Source organism: Oncorhynchus keta, chromosome 33 (genome assembly GCF_023373465.1).
Source record: "Oncorhynchus keta strain PuntledgeMale-10-30-2019 chromosome 33, Oket_V2, whole genome shotgun sequence".
In the NCBI taxonomy this organism is placed as follows: Eukaryota; Metazoa; Chordata; class Actinopteri; order Salmoniformes; family Salmonidae; genus Oncorhynchus; species Oncorhynchus keta.
This window is the reverse complement of record NC_068453.1, coordinates 22,157,930-22,179,895: the sequence shown is the minus strand read 5'-3', so window position 1 is coordinate 22,179,895 and position 21,966 is coordinate 22,157,930. Positions and strand designations below refer to the sequence as shown.

The 21,966-nt window shown below is 42.6% G+C and overlaps 4 protein-coding genes and 1 pseudogene across 10 annotated transcripts in view; 3 read left to right on the top strand and 2 right to left on the bottom strand.

The window, feature by feature from the left end:
• Positions 1-1,203, bottom strand: part of LOC118366394 (FGFR1 oncogene partner 2 homolog) — a 112,468-nt gene extending 111,265 nt beyond the window's left edge. The window contains exon 1 of one of the 2 annotated variants that reach the window (XM_052492460.1): positions 613-1,203. Coding sequence is in view for 1 of the 2 variants with exons in the window: in XM_035749027.2 (XP_035604920.1) it covers positions 613-698 (86 nt within the window). In the remaining variant the exon portion in view is untranslated. The remainder of the gene's footprint in view (positions 1-612) is intronic. The other variant, XM_035749027.2, reaches the window with a different exon arrangement.
• Positions 689-7,875, top strand: LOC118370767 (cystine/glutamate transporter-like). 2 transcript variants are annotated; one of them, XM_052492462.1, is made up of 12 exons: positions 689-830; positions 4,979-5,105; positions 5,225-5,340; positions 5,436-5,561; positions 5,670-5,769; positions 5,867-5,911; positions 6,004-6,127; positions 6,230-6,333; positions 6,428-6,524; positions 6,682-6,831; positions 6,953-7,130; positions 7,270-7,875. In XM_052492462.1, the coding sequence occupies exons 1-12, from the start codon at positions 809-811 to the stop codon at positions 7,332-7,334; spliced, it is 1,254 nt and encodes a 417-aa protein (XP_052348422.1). In that variant the 5' UTR covers positions 689-808; the 3' UTR covers positions 7,335-7,875. The 2 variants fall into 2 exon arrangements, with proteins under 2 accessions (XP_052348422.1, XP_035611780.2); XM_035755887.2 differs by lacking the exon at positions 689-830 and adding an exon at positions 2,617-3,228.
• Positions 7,876-7,881: 6 nt separating this feature from the next.
• Positions 7,882-13,360, bottom strand: LOC118370766 (forkhead box protein M1-like). Of its 4 annotated transcripts, none has more exons than XM_052492457.1 (9): positions 13,217-13,360; positions 11,470-11,985; positions 11,211-11,359; positions 10,783-10,977; positions 10,471-10,599; positions 10,246-10,302; positions 9,884-9,935; positions 9,590-9,759; positions 7,882-9,468 (listed from the first exon to the last, which is right to left on the bottom strand). In XM_052492457.1, the coding sequence occupies exons 2-9, from the start codon at positions 11,939-11,941 to the stop codon at positions 8,662-8,664; spliced, it is 2,031 nt and encodes a 676-aa protein (XP_052348417.1). In that variant the 5' UTR covers positions 11,942-11,985; positions 13,217-13,360; the 3' UTR covers positions 7,882-8,661. The 4 variants fall into 4 exon arrangements, with proteins under 4 accessions (XP_052348417.1, XP_052348416.1, XP_052348419.1 ...); XM_052492456.1 differs by lacking the exon at positions 13,217-13,360 and adding an exon at positions 12,706-12,856; XM_052492459.1 differs by lacking the exon at positions 13,217-13,360 and adding an exon at positions 12,706-12,856 and having other exon boundaries at positions 10,261-10,302.
• On the top strand, positions 13,268-15,224 carry LOC118370768 (RAD9, HUS1, RAD1-interacting nuclear orphan protein 1-like; annotated as a pseudogene).
• Positions 15,225-16,631: 1,407 nt separating this feature from the next.
• The window catches only part of tulp3 (TUB like protein 3), a 54,308-nt gene continuing 48,973 nt past the window's right edge, over positions 16,632-21,966 (top strand). The window contains exon 1 of one of the 2 annotated variants that reach the window (XM_052492450.1): positions 16,632-16,797. In XM_052492450.1, the coding sequence (XP_052348410.1) occupies positions 16,778-16,797 (20 nt within the window). In that variant the 5' untranslated portion in view covers positions 16,632-16,777. Of the gene's footprint in view, positions 16,798-16,821; positions 17,822-21,966 lie in introns of those variants that run through there. The other variant, XM_052492449.1, reaches the window with a different exon arrangement.

Here is a 21,966-nt window from a genome sequence, read left to right as displayed (position 1 = left end):
GTGCCTCTTCAACCTCAGGAGGCTGAAGGAATTTGGCTTGTCACCAAAAGCACTCACAAACTTCTACAGATGCACAATCCAGAGCATCCTGTCGGGCTGTATCACCGCCTGGTACGGCAACTGCTCCGCCCACAACCGTAAGGCTCTCCAGAGGGTAGTGAGGTCTGCACAACGCATCGCCGGGGGCAAACTACCTGCCCTCCAGGACACCTACACCACCCGATGTCACAGGAAGGCCATAAAGATCATCAAGGACAACAACCACCCGAGCCACTGCCTGTTCACCCCGCTATCATCCAGAAGGCGAGGTCAGTACAGGTGCATCAAAGCTGGGATTGAGAGACTGAAAAACAGCTTCTATCTCACATTTTCCTCACCACATCTGCATTACTTTGGCAGGTATTTTCTCAGGGCACGCATAATGCTGCAGAATCCATGCCAGTGCACCAGGTCACTGATTGAGTTCAGACAATGGTTGAATCCCCACAATGCTGAGTGCAGCCGTCAACTCCCTATACCTGAAAGTCAGCTGGACAACGGTTTAGTCCAATAATGCAATGCATCAAGGACCATGTCATAAAAGCAGAGCACATTCTAATAATTAATACCCACCTGCTGTCCTTTTGCTCCGCGTTTAAAATGCTCTCCAGACCTCTCTCACATGTGTCGAAAGCAGCTTGGAAATCCCCCCGAACCATTAGCAGCTGGACAGCTGAGTCCAACAGTCCATGTGTCAGCGCAACATTTTAACTCAGCCGGGGGCTTTGACGGACAGACCCGAAGCTGAGAGTCTGAGCCATTGAGGTGGATGAGTTGCTCCTCATTTTACTGTAGGTAACTAACGTTTCTTCTCTTTAAGTTGTTTGTGCCGACAAAATGGAAATACGAATCACCGACTGTCAAACAAACATTAACGTTTTTACGAATACGTGAAACGTGCCGTCAATTATGTGGTGGTGGTAAGTTTAATTGCAAAAAACGGTGGTACCTGCCTTGTACCAATTTGTTTACATTCTGAGGCAATCTACATGCTCTTATTTTGCTTCCGCATTCGCCAACAATCATTTTCGGCGATTACTCATGAACACAAGGCAGCCAATCACTTGCGTTCTTATTCATGCGTGAACCTCCAGGTGTGCTGATTTAGCTCGCCCGGCGTGCCGGAATGGTGGGGTTCCAGATGATCGTTTGGGACCTCTTGACATCCCCCAAAAGATGCTTGCAATTCCCCAAAAAATGAATGTTGTCAAGCAGATTTAATAATATTATTAATATTCAATTATTAGTTAATTCATAAATATAACCACTGAATATGATAATTGATTTGTGGTATCTCTGGAACAATGGCGCATTTGCACATACATTTGCGTCAGTGTTTTGTAAGACAAGGACAGAAAGCAATGAAGTTGGAAAAACTCAAAATAACTATGCCATGAGCTGATTATATACTGTGCAAAGTAAGGTTTGCGTGTTAAGAGACTTTCATTTACTAATTTTCTGTTGAGAGACAGATTTAGAAGGTTCTAAATATTAGACTTGATGTTTGAAATACTTATTTTTCATAGCAATAGGGATCTCTCTCAAACACTTTCAGCTCAATAAACATGAAAAGTAGAAAAAAAATGGCATACTTTGCCTTTCTGTACTATTCAAATCACATAATGTGATGGTGTAGTGGTAAAATATTGTGATACTTATTTTCCCGGAAATGCTGACAACCATTGTCAACACATGCAATTACAACAAACATGTCAAATGAAAATAAAGCAGTTATAATGCCTTTGTTAACTGCTGTGTTGAAAGATTTTTAACAATAGGGAGCCAAGCGATGGATTAACTGAAATGGGCAGCCACAGTCTCCCAAGCGTTAAGGAAAGAGAGGCCAGATACATTTTTTCACAGTTTGCTGTTTGATCCCTCACATGTGATCTCAAGCTGAAGTTTCTTTGCTCATGTCAGAAATACTTCACAGTTCACACACAGGGACAAACTCCATGACCTTGGTTTTATTCATCAGGCGTGTGTGCAGAGAGACAGAAATGACATGCCAATTGTTTGATGTTGCATTCAACCCCATTTTAGTGTTGACATTTTTGTCAAATTGGATGTTATTTGGTTCTGATTTGGTTCTGAATGAATTATACTGATATTTTGTGGATATTAGTGAGAACATCAACTAGGCCATCTGCTCCTATAGCATGTATAGTTTCTTTGTTGTGAAGTTGTTGTTGTAAGCGACCCCCCTGTTATTTGTACAGCTGCCGCTACAAGGGGTGTTTGGGTTCTCTCCCCATGGTATTCCGTGTTTATAGCTGTGCACACAAGCAAAACTTCACACACCGGCACACACGGAGACCCCAAAAAACTTTAGTGCATGCGCACACACACGCCCGCCCGCACACGCACGCACAGTACAATGAATGCACCATGGCTTTGACCGTCTAAACTACCTTAATTACTCATGTTGTTGAAGCTTGGGAAGACTGCTGGCTTTGTTTTCTGCTTGTGCAGGATTGGTGAGTTTCTATGGTTACTGGCTGTGCTGATTTGCAAGAGCCAATGAGGGGATAAAAAACAAGTTCAGGGGAAAGGGCCTTGTGCAAGTGTGAGGGGTATACTAGTCTACCCGTTCAGCTCATACAGCTCCACTCGGCTTGTCACCCTCCCCTAGCTTGTCTCGTCTTTCACACTCGTCCTCTACATCAAGCAATCTTCATTGGATAAATACAAGCAGTTTCAGTATAAGAAAAGGGATATGTTAATTTTATAGTTTATCCATAAAGGGAATTACTATATTTTTGAGTTGATAAAGAGAGAATACTTTTTTGTTCACTTAAATTAACTACCTCTGTGTTTTCTTTAAACTGGAATGTGAAGGGATTTTTGCTGCTTAAACGTAATTTTTTGGTATTTGATTTATTCACTGGAACGTGTTGGTGTAAGGCTGGCTATCTAAACAAGGTGTGTGTTCACACCTTCAAGGCTGCTTAGGCATGGGCATAGATGGAATTCAGTCGAAGGAAGAGGGGGATAAGGTGAAGGAGAAGAAAGAAGATGAAGTGATCCACCTGAGGAGGACAATAGGTCTGCTTCCGGCTATCTCCTTCATCATCGGTACCGTGGTGGGCAGCGGCATCTTCATTGCACCAAAAGGGGTTCTGATGAACAGTGGTAGTGTGGGGATGTCACTGGTGGTTTGGGCACTGTGTGGGGTCCTCTCCACCTTCGGTAAGCACCAACTGTCATTTTAAGAGGTACTGGGTACCTATGAGAGCAAGAGGAGCGTAATTGTGATGTTTGAGAGTGGCAGTTGCTAACACAATATCCGTCTTGAAACATTTGTATTAGATATTCACACATCAGTCTGATTCAGTATTGTTAAAGGTCCAATGCAGCCATTTTTATCTCAATATTAAAACATTTCTAGGTAACAGTGAAGCACCTTACTGTGATTTTTTCCCCAATTAAAATGGTTAAAAATATACAAAAATAGCTTCTTAGCAAAAAGCAATTTATCTCGCAAGAATTTTGCTTGGACTGTATGGGAAAGGTCTGAATGAGGAGCCTAATGGGGGGGAATGTAACCTGAAATCTAGCTGTTATTGGCAGAGAGGTATATTATTGCTATTGGTCTATTAATTTACACTGCCCGGTGATGTAGCCAGGCAGGGAAAAACAAGCTGAACTTTCAGGCAGTCTTTTCAAACAGCTTATTCCAACCTCATAGTGTGGAAATATATATAAAACACAGGTAAATCATGCATTTGACTGCACTGCCCCTTTAATTCACAGGCAGCACACAACATTCACTCTTCTAATGGAAATGTAGGCTACATCAGTACATCTAGTACTCACTGTATTTTCGCTGGCAGTAAACTGTGCTGGATGTATTCACTTAGTTGAATGATCTGGTCAAGGTCCACAACCCTCTGGTATTTGCACATGCGAACAAACCTTTGTACCTATAAAGTAACTTTGACTTATCTTATTTAATTATTACCTTAATTAAATAAGATAAGTCAAAGTTACTTTATAGGTACAAAGGTTTGTTCGCATGTGCAAATACCAGAGGATTGTGGACCTTGACCAGATGATCATTCACTGTACCAGTTATTGTCATACATGCTCCACTATTATTTGTACCATTAACATAATTTAAAACATTTATTAACCTTCAAGTATATGAGTCCTTGCACAGATGTCCAAATGTTTACTATTAAACTGATGGGTTAATATACAGATGTTGGATCTTAATTTGAGCCAGTTTGCTACAGCAGGAAAATGAGCCTGTGGATTATAATTAATGGCCATTTTTGTAGGAGTTGATGCAAATCAAGTATGAAATAGAAATTTCAGTGGAAATTACAATTTCAAACTTCAGAAGTATTTTTAAACCTCAAATAGACTACAAGTTTGAATTTACTGCTGTGCAGGAAAATTCTTAGGAATAAAAGTGATAAAATGAAGATCTGTATTATTAATTACGGCTGTTTATAGGGTAATAGCCTATGGCTGACCAAATAAACAGATCAAAAGGGTAGCATGGGGTGGATGTATGCCTGACCTTTCCCAGGTATTACCCAGTTTTTAACTTTATTATACCACAGCTATAAGCACAGCTATAACTAATGATATGCACTGAATAATTAATATTTTAAAAAATCTGTTTCCTGAATGTATAGAGGTCGTTATACAATAGAAAATATCCCAGCCTACTGAGCAAAAACTTGTTGAGTCCACATAGTTTCCACATCATTTCAATCAGCAAATTCAATGTGGGAAAACTGACTGTATTTGAAAAAAGTAATCAACTAAGGGAATTTTGTATTTTTTTCACCCAAGGAATCCAATGACTTGGTGACATTTTTTGTGATTTCACGTTAGTTGACAACTCAGCCAAATGTAAATCAAAACTTTACGTTGAACTGACGCCTATGCCCTGTGGGAGATGTGTCATCTGTCTCTGCCCTTTGTCCAGGGGCCTTGTGCTATGCTGAGCTGGGAACCACCTTTACAAAGTCAGGGGGTCACTACACCTATCTGCTGGAGACATTAGGACCCTTGCCTGCGTTCCTGCGTCTCTGGGCAGAGTTTTTATTCATCAGGTCAGCAGCCTGTATCTCCGTGTCTCTGTGCATACACTCTTAGAATAGTTTAGGAGACAGTATAGTTTACTACAAGTTTTTCTAATACTTTAATACTGTACTCCATGTGGACTGTAAAGGCCAGCTGCAGCATCCTACGTGTCCCTGGCGTTCGGACGCTATGTGGTGGATCCCTTTTTCAGCCCTTGTGCTCCTCCCACAGCACTGATTAAACTGGTCAGCATCCTTGGAGTGAGTGAGTGATAAAATACAACCGATAAGACTTTGTGAATTGTTTGATTACTATGGTATACTATTTCAACAAGGTTTATCTTCCTCCTCTCACTGTAGCATTTGTGGTGGTGATAAACTGCTGGAGTGTGACCCTGGCAGCTCGCACCCAGGTCACGCTGACATTCATCAAGATGTTTGCCCTGGTCTTAATTATCGTTCCTGGCATCACGGCATTAGCCAGAGGTGGGGTAGTGGTTTTGGTAGAGTTACATGATACACGATGTACACAATATAGACAGGACCCTAATCAATCAAACCCTGCTAACTCATTTTCCTCTCTCCCCTCCCCAGGACAGACAGAGAACTTTCAGAATGGCTTTGAGATTGATACATTAACACTGGATAAGCTACCATTGGCCTTTTATTCTGGTCTATATGCCTATGGTGGATGGTAAACAGTGCACAAGAAATTCCCATATCATACCATTGTTGTGTTATCCATAAAGAACTGTTAACTGATAAATTAACATATTTTACTTTCTCCGCAGGTTTTATCTGAATTTTGTCACAGAGGAGGTCATTAACCCAAATAGGTATTTTATATTAAAAAAACAATTTACCAATTATTTCCACACAAAAAAATCAAGTAACCTCATGTCTTAGTTTGTCTGCTCTGTTTTGTCAGAAACATCCCACGGGCAATCATCTTCTCCATGGTGACGGTGACTGTGTGCTACATTCTTGTCAACGTGGCCTATTACACCATGATGACAGCAGAGGAGCTTCTTGTGTCTGACGCTGTGGCTGTGGTCAGTACTGTGGCATCAGATGGTCAAAGCCAAGAGACGGAAAATAACTGCATATGAAGTGAACTGCATGTCAGTCTCATATATGCTGTCTGTTTATCGCAGACGTTTGCCAATCGTGCGCTTCACGGCTTGGCCTCTGTGATTCCTGTACTGGTAGCTGTATCCTGTCTTGGTGCGCTGAACGGTGGCGTCTTTGGAGCACCCAGGTAATAATGCTGCACTCTCGTAATTCAGAAATGTACCCCTTGATGTACGCTTGGCTGGTTTTATTCACGAGACGTCTGTCTGTCCGTGGTGAAGGATGCTGTTCGTGGGGGCCAGGGAGGGACACTGGCCAGTCCTCTTCTCAATGATCCATATCCGTAGAAACACGCCTCTGCCTGCTATTCTGCTACTGGTACAGTCTACTACTACTGCCCATAGTCATCCTTGCTAACCCTATTAGTCTCTTTACAGACATCTGTATTGTGGGGATGTCCTTATTGGGTTGATGAGGTAGGTCTATGCTTTGCTTTCATGGTCCAGTTGAGATGTTTGTGTTGTCCTTCCTGCAGTATCCGTTGGTGGTAGTGATGGTGGCAAGAGGAGAGATATTCCAGCTGATCAACTTTGCCTCCTCCTCTCGGTGGCTCTTCATTGCCATGGCAACCATGGGGATGCTCATCCATCGCTACCGCTTCCCCCTCCACCCAAGACCCTTCAAGGTTGCTATGACTACTATAATGAACTAATGTCACTTGTTTGGTACTTACTAGTTGGCGGTTTCTTGACCGTTTACCTAGTTTTATTCCTATGATCAGCTCAAAATTCTACTCTGTCTACTAGGTGCCGCTGGCCATTGTAGTCACCTTCACAGTGGTGTGCTTCTTCATCGTTGGGCTGTCTCTGTACTCAGACCCCTGGAACACAGGGGGCAGCTGTGCTCTCACCCTGTCTGGAATCCCTGTCTACTACCTGACCGTGCACCGCTCACACCTGCCCACCCGATGGAGAAAAATATTCAGTAAGTCACATCCTTATCATGCCACTATGTCGTTGTCATCATACTGAATTACTGATAGCAGAAATGTCAGATGAGGGTGTTGTGTGGGATAGTTATGGCTGTTGCGAGTCACTGACAGGACTGCCTCTCTATTCTCCAGACTACTGCAGTAAGCAGCTCCAGATACTGCTGGAGGTGGCTCAGCAGGAAGTTCCGACCTACTAAAGACGCCTCTTTACTCACATACTGACTGGACGGACAGACACCCATTGCTGTGCCCTCCATATTGTATATGGATGTAAATACCAAGGCATGTTAGATTTGGAAAATGAGCCGTTAACTCTACAACATTCACTGCTGGGAAAGTTAGTTCTGCAGAAAAAAAAAACACTTGTTTTTGTTTACTTTAATTAATTAGGTGTAATTTTACGCTTTAAATACGATGTTTTGTGTGGATTATTTACATTTAAAATGACGCTCATCAGCAAATGTTGACATAGTGGTATTTGGTACTCACCTGCATTGCTTGCTGTTTGGGGTTTTAGGCTGGGTTTCTGTACAGCACTTTGAGATATCAGCTGATGTCCACCACAAGCACAGCTAACAAAGGAACTGAGAAGAACTAGAAAAAGCCATACATCATTCAGAAATGGTCATATACAAATGCCGCCTTCCTTTCCCATAACAAAGTAACAACTATGACCCTTTGATCAAGATAAAACCATAAACTCATGCATTAAATGTTTAAACCTTCTAGCCAAAAAACTTCCAATGACAATTCAAACATTTTTTTTAATTCAAATATATTTCCCTTCTACCCAGACGGAGTAACACAGGAATAGAAGACAATCACCATACTACTTTATGCTTTTACATAGTGAGTAAGAATCTACTACCACTCTTTCAAAATTCACAAAGTAGATTGGACACTGTCATGCCTAGAATAAGTTACAAAAGTGCACTAGAATAAGTGTTGACTTGGTCAATCAAAAATGGCATCTCCTTTGGGTGTAGACAGTCCTTGTTGTTTATTACTTTCTCTCATTGGTGGTTGATCATCTGTACATCATGTTACGTCCTTTCAGAGGTCCAATCAAAAATGGAGACTCGCTCAGGCACCACATCTTATATTCTAGCATGGTAGTGTCGGTCTCACTGGATAGTTTGATGATTTATCTATGTATAAATGTACATTTTAAAGAGCAAAACATATTACAAAATGTGCAAATTAACATACATATTCTATGCAGGCTACACATCAACATACTTTTCTGTTCTCTAGTAGTTCCTTCAAGACTATCGTGGGAGGCAGTGAATTGTAATCAAAATATGGTCACTTAAGCTTGTGGCATGAAACACAACCAAGAGAGAGGTAAAAGACTGGTTAGTTTTGACAAAAGCAACCAACGACAAAGAAAAAAAATCTTAAGTTAGAAAAACTCCCACATTTACAGATTGGAAGATGATGTGAGCAGCTTGGGTAATGAGGATGCCATAGTCTCATCATCTAGCAAAGAACTTTGAAAGGGTCGTGCTCTCTGCTCGGCAGTGGCTACTTGAGTTCAGGGATGAGCTGAGACCAGCTGATGTTCCCCATACCCAGATAATCATCCTCCAGGCCAGAGAAGCTGATATCCACCAAGATCTTGCTCAGGCTGTCGTTCATGGTGTCCAGGACCAAGCCCTCCGTAAGGGAGCGGTTAGCTGTGGAGGGACCCCCGATCTGGAGCACTCTGGAGCAGCCCTGCAGACGCTTCGGCCCCGGGGAGCAGGTGTCGGTGGGGCCAGCCACAGATGAGGAGCGTGCAGAGGTGAGCAGCTCGCGAGGGGAGTTGAACAAGGGCAGGTCCTTAAAGGGAGTGCTACTGAAGCTGAAGGGGGTGTGGTCATGGCGGTGCGGGGTGAAGTTGGGGCCGGGGGTGCGGATGGGGCTGAAGTCCAGCATGCCGCCTCTCTCCTTGCCCAGCGGGGTCACCCTCCAGGGCTCTAACAGTACAGTGGGTGGCTTGCTGGGGGTGGAGGAGGCTGGGTGGCTGCTCTTGATGGGGGTCTTGAAAGAGAACTCCCTGCAGGGGCTGTCACGCTCCGGCCGGGGATCGAGCTCGGCGTCCTGGAAGGCGGAGCCGTCGGAGGCCAGGCCCGAGTCGAAGAAGGTGCTGTCGGGGAAGAGGAGCATGGGCTCCTCATTGGAAGGGAGGACGAGGCGCTGCTTGCGACGGGAGCTACTGACTTCCTTCCTGGTGTTGGTCAGAACAGCCCTAGGGGCAACGGAGGTCAGGGGCACACAGACCTGCTCCTCCTTCATCTCCTCAACTGGAGGAGCATACAGCATCACCGTGGAGGCATCACTGTACGTAACCTGACAAACACACAGTCCCAGAGTATTAATTTAATAACTATAGAGAATCAAGTAACCTCCCGGCACTTCAAAAAAAAAAAAAAAAAAAAAAAAAATACATATGGTGATGGTGAGACTTTACCTTAGGAGCTATACGGACCCTCTTGCCCCCCCCTGAGGAGCTAGATTTCTGTTGGGGGGCAGAGAGGGGGAGCTGTGTGGATGAGGACAGGAAGAGTGACTGGGTGAAAGGCAGCTGGATGGGGACCAGGTAGGAGTCTGCACGAGGAAGAAGGGGCTTCATCTTCCTCTCTGAACATATGGATGGCAGAAAAAAATGTAATGAGGCAACAGCTACACATCAATAATTTCCAACTCTCAAAGGTTTGGTAATTGTCCAGCTGCTTGTTTCCCCCCACGTCTTTCCCTCACTCACCAGGGACACTGGCAGATGTTTTCTTGATTTCCGGAGCAATTCTCTTTTGTTGCTGCGGGAGACAATGGAGATGTTAACTTCTTATTCCCAACAACTATTCTAATTGAAATGGTCCCTTTCTCTTCTCAAAGACAACATATGAAGACGGCATGAGTTAGACCTGTGTAGAAGAAGTTACTGACTATGTACGGTGGTCCTGTGATGTCTGCCTCTCTGCCTACACCTCGCATCTCCCCTGAAATTAATTGTCAGCTTAATGAGCTAAACAAGAGCAGATGGAAAGCATGTCCTGTCCTCTCTCCGACTGTCCTGTCCTCCCTGACTGACTGCCACAGATGAAAAGAAGGGTAAAACGATCTTACATGTTGTTCACAGACCTGCATGGTCCGAGACGAGATGGAAGTTGGATCAGACTCAGTCTGTGGGGGTGGACAATTGGTCAAAAGGGACAGAGTTATCATAGAGATGAGTAAATATCAGAGTTAAGACTGTTATATGCAGGGATTTGTCATTTTGTGGAGTCCCATAGTTGTAATTGGCCAGCGACAAAATATGACCTAGAACAGAAAAGTGGGTATCATGCTGACCTTGTAAACCTGGTCAAGAGTAAGGCAGCGATTGGCCTCTGGGCGGATGGTCCAGTAGGAGATCTTGCCATCTTGTGTTGTCTCACGGATGAACATGTCATGCAGGGAAAGATTGTGGCGGATGGAATTCTGTCGAGCATAGACAATATCAAACTAAGAGGATGTGGCTTATGCCATTGGCAATTATACACGTTTTTGTTGGGTGCTTAAAGGGTATTCTTCTGCTTCTATTGTAACACGATCTTGTCCTCAACTATTACAGTGACACCAATAAAATTGTTCTGTGACCAAGGGCTTATTGTGGATGTTTACCTTCCAGCCTGGCTTGGCCACCTTTCTGAAATATGGAAAGTGATCCTCAATCCAAGTGTAGATCTCTTTCAATGTCATCCTCCTGCTCTTCTTACTGTTGATGGCAAACTGAATCATTGCCATGTACGAGTAGGGTGGTCTCTCTGACAAGGGGTCTTTGACAACCCTGTGTGCTTCCATTCGCTCACTTTGTGACTGTTTGCAAAACAGAACAAAAGAGAGGTTGGCTTTGTTTGGCCTATTTAGATACTACTCTTTGAAGACTTAACAAATGCACCAAGCACACAGAACTAATATCACACTTGAGTGCAACACTTGAAACATTCTAGATAAACATATAACACGTTGCCGGTGACACCCTCCTTGAGCATCACTGTTTACATACGTCCGTTGACAATCACACAGAGAAGCTAAAAGAGGAGCCAAACCTGGAGAATCTGTTGGCAAGTGTCATGATTCTCTTTGTCGGCAACTTTCTTAGCAGGATCTGGGTCAAGACCGTCTGTATTCATCCTCCCAAGCCACTGGATGTTAGTAAGGCTGTCATCTAGAGGACTGCAATCAAGGTCCCTATTCACTGTGAAATAATAAAAACTGTGCGCATCAACAATGTTCATCAAACAGTTAAACAACACCTAAAAAGTGGAGGGTAATTTAACCCAAAATCATGAAAGAAAATAAACATACATGGTTTAATTGTAGTCAAAGTCCTAGTATCCTTTAGGCAGTCCATTGGTGTTTCCTTCTCTAGCTGTGTGACAAGAGCCATGCTACCCCTACCAGAGTTGCGTCCTCTCATATAGCTAGGTTGACAGAAAGAATCTGCACCATCCTCGATACAGCCGCCACCACTTAGAAGGATGAATTTGTTTGGTCCTTGAGAGCCACACTCCTTCCCCTTGGCAGTGAGGGCCCCAATTACACTCTGAAGGTCTGCAGTTTTGGGGATGACAACCACTTGTGTGCCAGGCATAGTGGGATGGTCCATGATGCGGATGCCATCAGGAAAGCACTGGCCACCTGAGGGTTTGGATGTGGATGGTTCCTTGTGTCGTAGTCCATCTGGCTCCTCAATTGAGCCATCAAGTGTTGGTTCATTTAGCTGGAAAGGAAGCTTCCTCCTCCTAAGGATCAGGGGCCTTCTTGGGCTCTGTTTCATTTTGCTCAGATTACAGAGGCTGGCCCTTTGACTTCAATTGATGTCTGAAGAGATAACAGGTAACGTTAAAGTCACAACAACATTTCCCATGGGGCAGAAAAAGCTGGTTAGATTAGAGCTAGTTAGCTATAATGGCTAAATGATAGCGAAACTGAAATCATGTCGAATCAGATGCTGACAACTTTTTACCTGAGTTGATATGCTGCAACTAAGCAAGCAAGACTGTCGATGCAAAAGCTGTTAGTTCAAAAAAATATCCAAGGTTCTTTTGATGGTTAAATTAAAGTAGCGTTAGCTAGCTTGCGTAACCTGGTAACAACGCCGAATTAAATGTATTTCGGATATGGATCACATCATGAATTTATGTTTCCCATATTTGCGCTGACGTTACTCTAGTAACTTGCTAACTTAACTATACTAAAATATTTTGGATTGTTTCAATTAAAAATAAAGCAGACAGCTAATTGTTACTATAGCTAGCTAGCTAACGATTTTAGAATAGAAATACCAGTCTTTCAAATATCAGCTATGGTTATGACGCAGTCTTCTAGAACATGATGGTGTTAGCTAAATTAGCTAATCCACGGGTTTATAGTTAGCTAGCTAACATACAAAGGTAGAAAAATATTCCCAAAAATAACGTAAACTAGTAGTTAGCTAGCTAGCGGTAGTAGTTAGCGCGTTTAGTTTGCCAGCTAACTTTAACTTAATCCAGTTATTTAGCCAGCTAACTAGCAACTTTAACCATGTTGAAAATAACAAACCTTCATATTATGGTGAAGCGCTTTTGTTCTGGGTTACTTGACTCCTTAATTAAACAATGACAATCGAAAATGAAAGTTGATAGGTAGTTTTTAGATCTCTACCTCCTTTCATTCGGTGTGAAAGGGGGTTTGAATTTTGGCGCAGTATTTGCGATTCCGGTCATGTGGTCTTTGCATATCCAATGGGCTGAACCCAGTGGATGTGAAAACCAATCAACTTTAGCCATTATGTTAACCACAAGACTTGGAGGACAGCGGAGCAAATGCCAAATCTGTGTCCTTCCTGATTCTGATATTATTTATTCAAAACATTGATAACGAGCTACTTCTGACATGCAGTATACACCCAGGTACGTATTGTGATATACGAAGCCGTACTGTGTTCATGGAAGGGTACTTCACTCTTATTTTTGTTGTAGCTAACTAGCTACTTAACCCAAAGCAAGCTATAGCGTTATAACGTTTCTTATATACCACATCTGTTCCATACTGCATTACTTTGATACGTCACCTTATATTTCACCTTATTTTGATCCCATCAGCTCCTCAGCCATGATCTCTGATGCCACGTAAAACAAGAAAGACATATTTTCCAAACTCACAGAAGCCGTGGCTGTTGTTTTTTGATCCACCACTTGATGACGCCAGATACCACAACGTGCCTCAAGTGATAGGCGTACTCAATCCCAAGTCATTTCTGGTTGAGGAGCAGCGACAGAACAGCTGCACAGCCTGTAGTTCTTGGGTAATCACAGTTTAGGATAACTGATCATGTGTATGATGATAATTAATCATGTTTTTAAAGTAATTATTTACTATCTTCTGAATGTTGTCCGTTCAAACTATAAATAATGTATAACTAACATGTTCAAAGATGTCTCGTCTCTCACTCAATTTCAGGTGAGTCCACAGTTTGATCAACTACCGCCCCCTGCACGCAGAGGAAGGCGAGGGAGGAAGAAGTGCCTCTCTGCAACAAGAATTCTTGACAGGAGTTCTCACTTATCCAGAAAAAAAGTTGTATTTGCAAGTTCCAAGCCTTATCTTTTCAGAGAAGGTCAACAGTCCAATCTCTCCTTGCAAGCGCATAAGGTTGGTTCTCTAAGTACAGAGTACCTAAGTAATCAAGATGAAACGTAGACACCAACACTGATAACTTCTCCCAGGAAAGGGACAGCTGAGAGGAGACGGTTGTCAGAGGTAACACCGGAAGATGCAGCATCAACCTCTAGCAGATGTGTGGGGGTTCTTAGAACGTCAGCTGCCAATGTTGCCAGACATTGCAAGAGCCCAGCGTCATGCTCTGCTCGGACTCCTGCCTCAGCAACACACCACACCCCTGGCACGGACAATGTCTTGTCCCCACCTGATGTAGAGACTCCAGAATTACACCATGATGGTAGTTCCTCCTTTCTTCGCCTCCTGTTGCCTGCGTCACAGCCGATGACCCCGCCACACACCGTGATTTCAGAGATTTTAGCAACAGACACCCCAGAGAGGGAATATGGAGTCAAGGTTACATGGAGGAGGAGGAAAGGGCGGATGAGATTGCTGATGGACCGAGGTTATCTTTCAAGTGCAGAGGCACTGATTAGCATCTAATCAATATAACTGTAAATATTGACATTGTATCATCATGTTCTGCAATTAACACTGAATTGTAGTTAACACCACATGAATACATTAGTCCTCTGATTGAAAGTGATATGTTGCAATGACTATAATATTATCGAGTCCACTCAATTGTTTTGCTACTCGGGATATTATTGAGTCCACTCAATTGTTTTGCTGCTTGAGATAACTTGGCATGTTGTCCATGTGCAGTTGGTAGTTCAGCCCATTATGGATGTGGCTCTGTCTAGGTTCTTGTTTTCTTTGTACCCTGGGTCCACATTAAATTTTTTTTAAATTTTTTTTGGTTGTTTTTCAATTGAACATAAATACATAATGAATTTCTGTGGTGTGAGTGTTACAACACTAGCTAGTAACTTGGGTATAAGTAGAGGGGTCTATTTACTGGCTACATGTGTGGTAACATGTCATGCAGAAGCAAAGAAACCTGTCCAATCACTCAGCCTATATAACTTGCCATCCAATATTATTGTCAGTGTTGCCAACTTAGTGACTTTGTTGCTATATTTTGGCGAGTATTCAGACCCCTCTATCGTCACATTTTCAAAAAATCGACAAGCGACAAATCTAGCGACTTTCTGGTGTTATTGGAGACTTTTGGAGGCTAACGTGAAAGCACGTATCATTCTTACTCTTCTCAACCAGCAGCGGGTGCTGCCGTGGGCCCCACCCCGTCCTAAAGCACTCACAGGCGGCCCAGTCCTCGCGCAGCAGTCCCTCCCAGCTGCAGTCAGAGCAGGAGATGTTCACCCCTCCCCGTCCAGACTGCAAATGGATTGCGCATGCGGGAAGCTGCCGCTGGCTGATCCTGCCCTGGCTTACATTCAGGGCGGGATGCAAATGTAAAATGTTCTTTGTCTAAAATAAATCAGTGCATTTGACTCACACTGCCTCAGTCACTTACTCACCTTGTCCACTGTGTGTCTGCCTCTCTGTGACATAAGCTAAACATCTAGCTGACTAGCTCATCATGTCTCAGTCTAAACTGTACACTCAAAAATACAGAAAGGAGTGGGAATTAAAACCTGAATTCAAAGGTTGGTTGAAGCCGTTTATTGGAGATGATACAAAGGCATACTGCCTGTATTGTAAGGCTGATTTCTACGCCAAACTTAGTGATGTAAAAAACACATGACAACTTAAAAACATACTCAAAGGGCAAAGCCTTATAACAGTTCCACCCAAAACAAACTGCCATTTATGATTTAAAAAATTGACTCTGCAAAAAAGGCTGAGGCCACCATGGCATTAGCTATCGCTGAACACTGTTCCATGCTGGCATGTGATCACATTGGAGAAGCATGTAGAGCGAGAGTCGAGAGTGTATTCAGCCAGATGAGTGTGGTAAAAAGCAAACTTAGAAATCGGATGTCCTTGCAGACCCTTAACTCCATCCTGTACAGTCGATATGGACTGAAGCTGTCTGGTGAGGCTTGCTATGAGCACCAGCTGCCTGATAATGTTTTGCAGCTTTTTGGCACATCAGCTGCTTACTTATTTAAGTCAGCTCCCTCAGTTGCTGAACCTGCCATAGAGAGCCCTGACCAAAATGACAATGACCCACTCTTTCTGTGAGCCAGCACAGCCTGTGTGTGTGTGGAGGCGGGTCTGTAAAAAAAACAACTATTAACCTGAATTAGGGCCAGACTAGTTACCATAATTTTCTCACATTGACAGTTTTTTCTATTGTCTCTTTTTGGTCCATTTAGATTGATACATGTTAAAAATGTGTTGGTTAAAAATGTTCATGTTTTACTGTGACTTGTTGTAGCCTCCTAAGTGGACACTAAGGTTAAAAACCAAATCAAATTAAGAAAACTAAACTAAAAAAACAAAAAAAATAAATAAACAACTAAGTAACTCCGCTAGTGTCTCTTTTGGGTCACTTTTGCCGGTCCCAAGTCCAGATAAAGGAGGAGGGTTGGAATTGTGACATAAAAAAACGATAAACTTTTCCTTTTTTTCTACCCCCTTTTTCTCCCAAATTTCGTGGTATCCAATTGTTAGTAGTTACTGTCTTGTCTCATCACTACAACTCGCGTACGCGCTCGGGAGAGACGAAGGTGGAGAGCCATGCGTTCTCCGAAACACAACCCAACCAAGCCGCACTGCTTCTTATAAAGTTAATTTGTAGTTCTAAACATATTCAGGGTGTTTTTTACTAACTTTTTGTCTCTCCCACGACTTTATTCCTCTCTCCTACAGCATCCATCACAATTACATGCACATGGCCAATTATGCAAATTAGGCGATGGCGTCATTTAGCGACTTCTCGGACAGCCAATAGCTACTTTCCTTACTGAGGAGTTGGCAACACTGTGTTGTAGTCATGTGCGGTAACTAGGGCTGTGGGGAACAATTTTCCAAGCGTGTCAAGGAAAGTTGTCTGCTGCACCAGGAGGCCACCACCAGCTGGGATCCATAGCAACCGTGCATAAACATGAGTTACTACAGCATAAGGTAAGTTAAAAAAAAAAAAAAAAAAATATATATATATATATATATATATAGATAGTTCTTTGCCCATGATATTATGTAGACATGCGGTGACCAAATTTGATGGGCGAAGTGTGTCTGGTGGGTGGTGCGCGAGACTGGTCTGTCACTTAACTTTTTCAGAAGGCACTGCTGCTCGAGAAGTCTGATGCTAGTTTGGCTAATGTTAGGCTAGCTGGCTAACGTTTCTTGCTTGCCTGAAGATAGCGTGCTCCGTGAAGAGACTAGAACAGAGGCTGAGTGGTAAATCAATCATGGAAGATAATACCAAGCACAAACTAAAATACATATTTTTCACAACTTTAAATGGAGCTAACTATTCAATTTTTCTTGTCAGGAATCAAGCAGAGTTAAACGCTTATTTTTAACGATTTGGGCATCGTTTTATCACGAAAAGGAAGCTTGAGCTGGTCAGTGAATTGTAGCTAGGAAAACTCCCATCGATTGTTAGCTAGCTAACGTTAGCGTGCGTGTTAACGGTTTAAGCAGCAAGCACACAATTCTTCATGGATTGCTCGTAAACTTTTTGATTCATGTTTTGTAACAGTAATGTGTTTGAAAATGAGATAGTATTTTTAAAATGTTAACTTGTTAGCTAGCTACAACGTTCCATCTGAAAAATGTCAAAATTGTATGAACATGCATGTTGACAACGGAGCTATAACGACGTTATAAACATCTATCAAGGCTCAAGTCTTGAATATGTTGGGTTGCTAACGTTACATTATTGCGTCACGAAAGCCATCAGATGGGGACTATATTACACTCGATTTCTCGAGTTACTGTGGCTTTGTCATAGGAGCTTGCTCCATTGTCCTTGGAGACGGCACCGCATAAATGTGGGTACTGTAGCATGCTGCTTGCTAAAAAATACAGTATTAGGGCCTATGAGGGGGGCAATCTTGGCAACATCACTCGGCACGGTCACCACCAAAGAAGTCTCCCGAAACGGAAGAAGTGACAGGATGAACAACATCAACAAAAGCAGGTGAATCAAGCTAATGTCATAGGATAATGATTGTATGGCTCTGTGGCCAACATGGGGACAATCCGATGTTGAATAGGGTGTTGGATGGTTCAGTTCGTGGTTAAGTATGTGATAGTTATGTGATATGCTACATGGAGGCAATAGACAAATTACAATATGTCAGTCAGAGTATGATTATTATTTAACACTACCTGAACCCTTCTGCATAACAGAATCAGCTGTCATAAACACAGTCATGACAACTTTTCATTAAAATTACAATTGACTTTATACTGTTTATGACCCTGCTTTTTGCAACTTCATTTCACCCTGTTAAGTTGAGTGTCATTTAGGGATTCTTAATGCTTATTTCACAAGCAATCATTTTCCTTATGCTGTGCATTTCTGTTCAAAATAATGACACTCCTCCCCCATATTATTGTGGATTGGAATGTAGTATGGCTGAATGTTATTTACATTTACATTTAAGTCATTTAGCAGACGCTCTTATCCAGAGCGACTTACAAATTGGTGCATTCACCTTATGACATCCTATCTGGAGGCTATAGAGAATTCCACAGTCTTTGATTTTTAAAGAGTGGCTACGAATGTTGCAATACCATTGCACCCACAACAAACAATATTATTGGCTATTCCCTTTGTGACACTGTTGAAAAGGGCTCAGGACAATTAATAGGCAAACATGTTGACACAAGAACTATGCAATCTGGTTTCCGAGCTGGTCATGGGTGCACCTCAGCCACGCTCAAGGTCCTAAATGATATCATAACCGCCATTGATAAAAGACAGTACTGTGTAGCCGTCTTCATCATCCTGGCCAAGGATTTTGACTCTGTCAATCACCTCATTCTTATGGCAGACTCAATAGCCTCAATAGGCTTCTCAAATGACTGCCTCGTCTGGTTCACCAACTACTTCTTCAGTGTGTGAAATCGGAGGGCCTGTTGTCCGGACCTCTGGCAGTCTCTATGGGGGTGCCACAGGGTTCAATTCTCGGGCCGACTCTTTTCTCTGTATATATCAATGATGTCGCTCCTGCTGCTGGTGATTTTATGATCCACCTCTATGCAGATGACACCATTCTGTATACATCTGACCCTTTTTAGTTTAGTTTAGTTTATTCATTTGACCATTTAAAAAAATAAGCACATATAAAACTTAAAAGCATTTACATTACATTTACATTTAAGTCATTTAGCAGACGCTCTTATCCAGAGCGACTTACAAATTGGTGCATTCACCTTATGACATCCAGTGGAACAGCCACTTTACAATAAAAAAAAAAAGCCTTACATGCACATTAATAAAATCATCGAGGATAACACACAATAAAGTCTGGGACTTATTTCCATTGTGGTCCTTTTGAGACAAGATGGCTAGACAAGATCAAACACAGTACGTCAGTGAAATAATAAAACAAAAACATAGAAGAAGAACAGCTATCTCATCATTCCAGTTACATCATATTCATATGGGCACAGAAGACATCAAACATATTTTTACTTTCTTTTTAAAGCTGTCCAGAGAGGACTATGTTTTTATAGACAGAGGCAACTCATTCCATTCTGAGGCTCCAGTATATAAGAAAGTACTTTTCCCAGCATTATTCCTGAACCTGTATAAGCACACATCAGCAACACCTGATCTGGTGCTGTGATTGTGTGCATCCCTAACACGAGGAAAGTAATCACTTAGATATCTGGGCGCAGGACCATAAATACTCCTGTAAACCAAACCTATTCTAATCTGGGACACCCCAGCCTCAACAGGCAGCCAGTTTAGTTCCTGAAAGCAGCTCCTGCCTATGTGAGTACGTGGACTCACCTTCAATACTACCATGATCAGCTTATTCTGGGATATCTGGAGCTTCCCCTTCATAAGTTTAGATAAGCCCCCAACCCAGGAAGTACTAACATGGTCGAAATGGCATTGAATGAGGGCAATAGCTAGCACTTTCATGGAGTCCTTATCAAGCAGCTTGGACTTTCTAGCCAAAAACTTAGTCCTGGCATTAACCTTCCCTAGCACCTTATTGGCCATGCTCACACCTCCCAAGCTTTCATCAAGGATACATCCCAAGTAGCTAACAGAGGTTTTAGTAGTCAGCACCTCACCCCCTAACTCCACTCTGATTTCAGACAACCTACACAATTTAGGTCTGGATCTCCAAATAATTGCTTCAGTATTCCCTAAGTGCAGAGATAGCTTATTATCTCTAAGCCATTTGCTAATGTTAGTAAGCTCTGTGCTAAGTATGCTCTCCAACATAGTTGTACTTTTTCATGAGACACCAGAAGTGTAGAGTCATCCGCATAAAGAAAAAGACGGCAAGAACAAGCATCTTTCGTATCGTTAATATACAATAAAAACAGCAGAGGCCCAAGCACGCTCCCCTGCGGAACGCCACAACTAATTGGTTTTGCCTGAGACAGTGAACCATTAACCTCTACTACTTGCTCCCTTCCTGATAAATAGGACTTTACCCAGCCTAGAGGGATACTGCTTAACCCCAGTGCCTCCAGTTTGGAGATTAGGAGACAGTGGTTAACTGTATCAAAGGCTTTCTGTAGGTCAAGCAGTACCATTGCACACAGATTTCCCCCATCAATCTCTTTCCTGTGAAGTCAGTCAAGTAAAGTAGACATGAATCAGTGGAGTATGTTTTTTTTAAAAACCCGATTGAAAATCATACATTAGACCCTGTTTGTTAACATATTCATACATTTGCTCATGTACAATTCTCTCCAGGATCTTTGATGTTACACATTGGATAGATACAGGCTTATAATTCCCAGGGTCAGACTTTATCCCCTTCTTATACAGAGGTATAACCTCAGCTTGTTTCTTGGACACTGTGGTAACAAACCTCCAAACGAGCTTCAATGCCATACATCACTCCTTCTGTGGCCTCCAACTGCTTATAAATGCTAGTAAAACGAATTATATGCGCTTCAACAAATTGCTGCTCGCACCCTCCCGCCAGACTAGCATCACTACTCTGGACGGTTCTGACCTAGAATATGTGGACAACTACAAATACCTAGGTGTCTGGTTAGACTGTAAACTCTCCTTCCAGACTCACATTAAGCATCTCCAATCCAAAATGAAACCTAGAATCGGCTTCCTATTTCTCAACAAAGCCTCCTTCACTCATGCCGCCAAACATACCCTTGTAAAACCGACTATACTCCCGATCCTCGACTTTGGCGATGTCATTTACAAAATAGTCTCCAACACTCTACTCAGCAAACTGGATGTAGTCCCAAAGCCTCATTTACTACCCACCACTGTGACCTGCATGCTCTCGCTGGCTGGCCCTCACTACATATCCATCTCCAAACCCACTGGCTCCAGGTTATCTATAACATGGAACCCAAACCGTCTGAGCACGTGCGCCATCGTGCATACATTTATTTTGTCCCCAACACCAAACGCGATCACGACACACAGGTTAAAATATCAAAACAAACTGAACCAATTACATTAATTTGGGGACAGGTCGAAAAGCATTAAACATTTATGGCAATTTAGCTAGCTAGCTTGCACTTGCTAGCTAATTTGACCTATTTAGCTAGCTTGCTGTTGCTAGCTAATTTGTCCTGGGATATAAACATTGAGTTGTTATTTTACCTGAAATGCACAAGGTCCTCTACTCTGACAATTAATCCACACAAAAAACGGTCAGCCGAATTCTTTCTAGTCATCTTTTAGGCCTTTTCTTCTCTTGACATTATATTGCGATTGGCAACTTTCATAAATTAGGTGCATTACCGCCACTAACCTTGTTCCTCTTTCAGTCACCCACGTGGGTATAAACAATGAGGAAATCGCACGTTGGTACCTGCTTCTATAAACCAATGAGTAGATGGGAGAGGCAGGACTTGCAGCGCGATCTGCGTTACAAATAGAACTGACTTCTATTTTAGCCCTTGGCAACGCAGATGCGGGAGCAGTGTGGGTGCAATGATTGAATAATATAGATTTATACATTTATTTTGCAAAGCTCATGCACGCGACACAAGTGGTGTAGTCAGCCTATAGCTCTTTGCTAGGTAAAGCCCCACCTTATCTCAGCTCACTGGTCACCATAGCAACACGCACCCATAGCACGTGCTCCAGCAGGTATATTCCACTGATCATCCCCA